At 34.6% G+C, this 6,663-nt stretch overlaps 1 protein-coding gene across 1 annotated transcript; it reads right to left on the bottom strand.

Annotated features, from left to right (window-relative positions):
- Positions 1 to 3,439: 3,439 nt before the first annotated feature.
- On the bottom strand, positions 3,440 to 6,294 carry LOC145593618 (transmembrane 9 superfamily member 10-like). The gene is made up of 7 exons (XM_081649900.1): positions 6,163 to 6,294; positions 5,643 to 5,804; positions 5,440 to 5,549; positions 5,243 to 5,357; positions 5,042 to 5,154; positions 4,804 to 4,948; positions 3,440 to 4,594 (listed from the first exon to the last, which is right to left on the bottom strand). The coding sequence occupies exons 1-7, from the start codon at positions 6,292 to 6,294 to the stop codon at positions 3,449 to 3,451; spliced, it is 1,923 nt and encodes a 640-aa protein (XP_081506026.1). The 3' UTR covers positions 3,440 to 3,448.
- Positions 6,295 to 6,663: the final 369 nt, after the last annotated feature.

Raw genomic sequence — 6,663 nt, 5'->3', positions numbered from 1 at the left:
ATTACTTCTGTTTAACATTATGTTTGTAACGATAAAATATTTTCTCTTTTTACTTTATGTCAAATCGATACAAATAATATGAAACGATGGTAATTAAAGGTGGGCCTGGGTCGCGGGCGGCACGGGCCCGACACGAGATTAGCCCGGCACGGCATGAGCCCGCTACTAGCGGCACAACACGGTGATTGAGGAGTGGGCCGTGGGCCGTGAACACAATTTCAAGAATCTGGCACGAACTTGCGAACGACACAGTAGTTTGGCCCGCCAGCATGGCCTGCTGGCACGACTGTAAAATAACATAAATTATAATAAAGAACTATAATAATAAAATAAGAATAATAAAAAGAACAATAATAATAATATAATAATAAAAAAAAACATAAACCTAAATTAATAAAATTATTTAAATAATATATCCATTTTAAAAATTATTCTAAAAAATAAAAAATATTATGGGCGGCTCGATGCTCGGCATGTTGCCCGCCTCTAATGGTAATACAAACAAAGTAATAATCTATCCCTGCAAATCTGCAATCGTGGAGCGGAGGTGGCAAAAACCTACACAGTGATTCAATTTGAAGTAAAAAAAGAAAAAAAAAAAAAAAAAGATATCAATCGACTTGTTTAAACAAAATAATCACATGACTCAAATTTAAAAATAGGATCAATTTGACTGTTCAACAAATCCAATTTGCACACTTGAATTGACACTTCTAAATATATCATTTTTGCTACTTAGGCCCTGTTTGATTCACCTTAATTTTGTTGAACTGAAATTATTTTTACTGAACTGAACTTATTTTTACTGAACTGAACTTAATTGTACTGAACTGAAATTATTTTTACTGAACTGAAATTATTTTTACTGATTTTCAATTATAATTCTTTTTTAAGAAAACTAAATTTTACTGAACTGAACTTATACTTACTGAACTGAAATTATTTTTACTGAACTGAAATTAATTTTACTGAACTGAAATTAGTTTTACTTAATATTATTTTTTTAAGGTGAATCAAACAGGGCCTTACTAGGGTACCTAATGCGTGCAACTTAACTAACCATTATAAGTGGTGGGCGGAGTCTTTGATTTTTATATTGTTTTTATAATACTTTTTTGTCATAATAATTATTATGTATGTTTTTTATTATAAAATACTTGCTCTATTTCCTTATTTGGAAATCTTTTACAATATTTAATTCATTTATCTCACCTAATGGACCCGACATAAATTATGTTTTATTAATTTCATATTCTCTCTCCTCCAGTTCTCTTAAGTCTCAACTACTTTTGATTTTTACAATTTTTTATTATTCCTCATACCCCACTACATCCATATTTTATTAATTTTTCAATTTCTCCTAATACTCCGCACATAAAGAAATGGAGCAAGTATTTAAAAACAGAGGGAGTACATCACATTTTCAAGCTATTATATCTGTATATTTTGCAACTATAAAGTGCTCCAATGGTGAGCAATCATATATTGTAGTGGGGTAAAACAAATAAATAAATAAAGTAGTTTTTATCATAAATAAATATGTCATAATTTTAGTAGATGATGTTTTCTTTGAAAAATTAAACAAGATACCTTGTTTGAGCATGTCTAGGAGGTCTAGCTACATCACTTTTATCACTCCAACAGTAAGCTACATGCTTACAATTTTATTTAATTTGTGGGGAGATTCTTTTTTGTACTCCATATAACATTATTGAAGATGCTCTTATATATATTTATTTTCTTATAAATTGGGATAAAAATTCTACACAAACTCACTCATCAGCTCCCTTCTAGCTAGCAATGGTAAGCTAGCTAGGGATCCAAGTTGTTAAGAATTGGGATAAAAAATTCCTTTCCCACCCACAATACGACCCCTCCTAGTAAATTTTGAAGCAAAGAAGAAATACATTATTCTTGAGTTCCATTTTCTTATGGTAATCCATTTTACTCAACATTTTAATTATATACTCCGTATTATATTTGTATGTATTTATTTTTTTGGTTACAAAATTTAATTTATACATTGTGTTTCATATCATAGGCTTCATCATCTTGTGTTACTGAACAACAACGGTACACTGGTTTGTACCAAATGGCGAAAACTATAGTTTGGATTGTACGGGTGACAGGAGTTACCAAAAAGGGACGTGAACAAGTTGTGAGACATGCTACCGCGTTTAGCATTAACAATAACGGAGTAATAATTTCATGCGCGCAAATCTTTAATGGTTTGAATAACGATGTTATTGTTGAGGCTCGTAGGTTAGATATGGATAGTTTCATATCGACCGTTAGTTTAATAGATCAACGTAATAGGTGGGATTTATGTTTGTTAAAAGTGGAAGGCATCGTTGATTGCAACTTTGCGAACCTTGCAAGTGACGGGTCATTACACGAGGGAGAAATTTTGGTATGTGTTGCAAACCCTCGTACTTGTGTAGGATCATTTGGGTTGGGTCACGTCCATTTTCGATGTGTGGAAAATGTAACGATTCCTACTGGATTGAGCTCGTGTTCTCGGTATGACCCGTGTACTAGTGGTACTACCATTACTACTTCATCAATGGGAGTGACTCCGGAATATCGAATCATGGGGCATGTTTGGAATAAAGTGAGTTTAAGTAGAGACATGCGTGCTGGTTTGATAAACAAAGATGACTATGTTTGGAATCTTCATCCTCTTATTCCAATTATCCAATGTGGATTTATATCTACGGGAGAGGGTTGTGTAGGTGCTCCTATATTTAACATTCGAGGAGAAGTTGTTGGCATATTAGCTTCTCATAATAGGTCCGATCAAATTGCTATTCATGTTACTTTGATAAGAGATTATCTTAGACAAGCTTTGTGAATCAAGTCATTCTAAAGATGAGATATTTAATTTAATGTAAAACTCTACTATGTACTAGCTAGTAGTATTTACTCTTGGGTAATTGCCGTAATTCTAGTCTTTACTTTATTGTAGCTTGGCCTTATTCTATATGCAAACATAAGGTTTTTAAACATTATGTATGTTAGGGACTTAGGGATGATGTTAGTATTGATTTCCATTCTGTATAATATATATTTCGTGTTTTAAGATTGGATTCGAAGATAATAAGGAGCTAACTTCTACAATTGTCTAGGCTAATTAACAGTCTCTAACTACATATAGTAACACTCTAACAAGTAACAGCGCACCTCTAGCTGAGAATAGTCTCTCCCACCAGTCGATCAATGAATTAAACCAATATTTGGGTTACCTAAAAGTGAGAGACCAAGCCAAAAGGGGGACTTGCAGATTTACAATACCCGGAAGTTGGAACAGAAAATTCAGCAATGACATATTAAGCTCAACAAGAGTAAGCCTAGACCACCAAGAGACTGCAATGACATATGTATGCTTGTATTAATCTACACAACATCTTAAATCTGTAAAACGAATGTACCGTGGATCTGGCCTTACAAATCAATCTATCTTCAATGATGAGTATATGAGTTTAGTAAAACAGAAACATGCATAAAATCCAACAGTTCCTGTTAGTACAAAAAATGCAAACGAACCAATGAGCATGTGACCGAGAAAGAGAAGCACTGGAACTGGTTTTGTTACATACAATTTTCCTGCAAGAAAATAAGCAGCATACAGGAAGAGGTAAACTCCTGAAACACCCGATGTTAAGTATGAAGTCCACCACCACCTGTAGTCCTCGCGACAGAGATGAAAGTAGCAGAACACGATGGTAGTCCCAGCACAAGTAGCCATAAGAATGAGAATGCCAAAGAACTGAAAGCTCTGAATGTGGTAAATCTGATGCAACCAGATAGTGATTAAAATCTTCCAAAGTTCATAGAAGATAGCTGAAAATGGTAAAATTCCTCCTACAATGATGGAAGTGATTGGTTGTTTATAGAAGGGTTGTTTAGGAATTTCTCGAGGAATTTTACTGGTTCTAACAGGAGCTTTGATTGCTCGAGTTCTGAACCCAAAGTAGCTGCCGATGAAAACAAGGGGTATCGAAACTCCAAACCACAAGAGGATTAGAACAAACATTGCTTCAGGTGGAAGAGCACTTGAAGAATTCTGTTTATAGGTGAGAAAATTCAAGATGAACAGAATGATAGCTACTGGTGCAGGCAGCATAAACGCGGTCTTGGCAGAAATCTTTCTCCATTGTGTGCCTTCAAACATTTTGTAAAGACGAGCTGATGAATAGCCGGCAAAATAGCCCATCAACACCCAAAGGAAGAGAATGACTCTCCAAACCTCATCCCAATCTGAAGGCAAGATGAATCCAGGGACAGCAAGGATAGAAACAGCAGTGATCATTGTTCCGAAGCACTGAACTCCAGTACCAGCCAAGATGCAGAGTAAATCAGAGTAAATTGGTTGCCTGAAAACATCTGCGTGTACTAGTTTCCATCCTGTTTCCTCCAGTACAGCAGATTCATTGTACTTCGATATGTCATGGTATGTACGCATTATTAGTATGGCTACTACTCCCAAGATTAAAAAAAGTGTCACTAAATAATTTATTGTTACATATAATTGCTTTTCATCAGCCTGCGTTTGATGATAAGTATTCCATCTAGACTCCCATGTAACATTGCTCTCCTGTAACATGTTCATAAGAAAAATGTCGAAAAATTACTTATTAACATCCACATAGCATAGTTAGTATTGCAATGTTTGACACAAAAGTTTACACAGGACTATTATTTGTTGATAGAATCACAGATAGAATAATGTGATGTGCAAAAAAAAAAAAAAAAAAAAAAAAAAACCTCGAAAAGAAAACTCAAGTGTGACTTATCATGATTCACCTGGAAAATGACAGCATAAGTAAACACAATTGTTTCATTTTCTTGAACTAGTTGAGGACCAGATGAATATGTGTCCTCCCAAGGAAAATTTCCAGTTGTTATTGTAATATTTTCATCCCATTTCTCTTCGTATTTACGACTAACACTGCAACGAAAAGAATGTGCATCATGATACCTATAAGGTCAGCAGAGCAGTTTGGTGGAGAAGGCGGGAGGGGGGAGGACTAGAGGGACTTACCTCGAAGGTTTGACCTCAAATCCCACAATTTTTACAAAGTCAGTAGCATCATCTTTATGATACTTGACAGTAAAAGCCAGATGATTGTAAATGAAGTACCTAATATCTTCTTCCTGTGTACAGAAGAGGTAAGGTAAGATTATTTATTACGCGCATACATGCTAATATGACACGAATGAAGTAAAATGGACTCACATCAACGGTACCAGCATACCGCCCCATGAGCCCTAAATTGTATCCAATCTGATAATAATCATTATCAGCTTCCTCGGTTAGAAGTTGATAACGAAGAGCAACAGGAAGTCCATCCAGAACCCTGTCACAGCAAACAAACACATTAGATGGATGCAATTAACAAACGTTAGTTAAAATGCAATTCGATTTTGTGCCTTGCATACATGTTAACATGGTAATGCTCGTAAATCTTCTCTTGGATTGACTTTGCTGATAGTTTATCAAGAGTGATACGACAGACTACTCTGCACTTCTGTGGTTCCTGCATCCTGAACTGCAGGATTTCGAAATATACCGGGGTTTATAGTCAGAACTAGCTTTTCCAAATAAGTTTGTTTCATAAAATAGTTGTACTGAGATTACTGACCACATAAGGAGATTCTTTTAGTTGTTGGCCAAGGAATTCACCAAGATGTCCAGCAGAGTCATACGAAGCATTCGGACGACAAAAAGGAACAGAATAGTATGCATAAGGAAGTTGAGCATCAGTAGAGGTTAATTCATCAACTTTCACAATCAATTGATCTCCCTGAAACCAGAAAATTGTACCGAAAATGACAGATATTTCAAAGTCAGCTAACATGCTACAATACATTCTCAAATGCGAGAAAAATAAGTAGTATTGGGTGTACTATACACACGGGTGTAAATTAGAACGCTATTCCACCAACTCCCTTTATTTCATTAACAATTAAATCACATTTTACTTGAGGTAAAATTAACACTAGAATGTTATCCGTCTTTTTATCAAGTATTCACATCATTTCAAGCTACAATATTGCAAGTCAGTATACAATCATGCAAACAAATTGAAGAGAGTACTAAACACCTAAGCAAGTCAATCAAATGGCAAATGAAAAAAAGAAAAAAAAAAAAAAGAATGGAACCTGTTTAAAAAGTTGAGGAGAATTGTTGAATCTAAATAAAGAGAAGCAGCTTCCGAAATCGACATGAATCATAAGCACAGCAAACAACAACAATGTCACGATTGATTTCATTGTGCTTACACCACCATTCATGGAGATTTTGAATGTGATAAAGAAAAAGTTGTTTTTTTTTTTTGGTGAAATAAAGAAAGAGTTAAGTCATAGTACTTGAATCTAAGTCAACTATAGTTTGGGAAAATCAAGATTTGGTTTATTTGATTTGATTTGATTTGATTTAGTACACATTAAACTGATAAATGAATAAACTAATCGAATCCATTGACTTTGATACTAATGTTAAATCATTAACAACTAGAATGGATAATAATTAAATGCTATGTTACTTGGACTCTTTCATTTACCTTACGTGTCCGTGTCGACACGATTCGTGTCGGACACCGACACCGACACTTGAACACTTCATTTTTAACTAGAAACACAATTTTTTTCAAGAAAATGGGT

The sequence above is a fragment of the Chenopodium album genome, chromosome 19 (assembly GCF_948465745.1).
Source record: "Chenopodium album chromosome 19, dcCheAlbu1.1, whole genome shotgun sequence".
Lineage (NCBI taxonomy): Eukaryota > Viridiplantae > Streptophyta > Magnoliopsida > Caryophyllales > Amaranthaceae > Chenopodium > Chenopodium album.
This window is presented reverse-complemented; position numbering and strand designations above follow the sequence as displayed.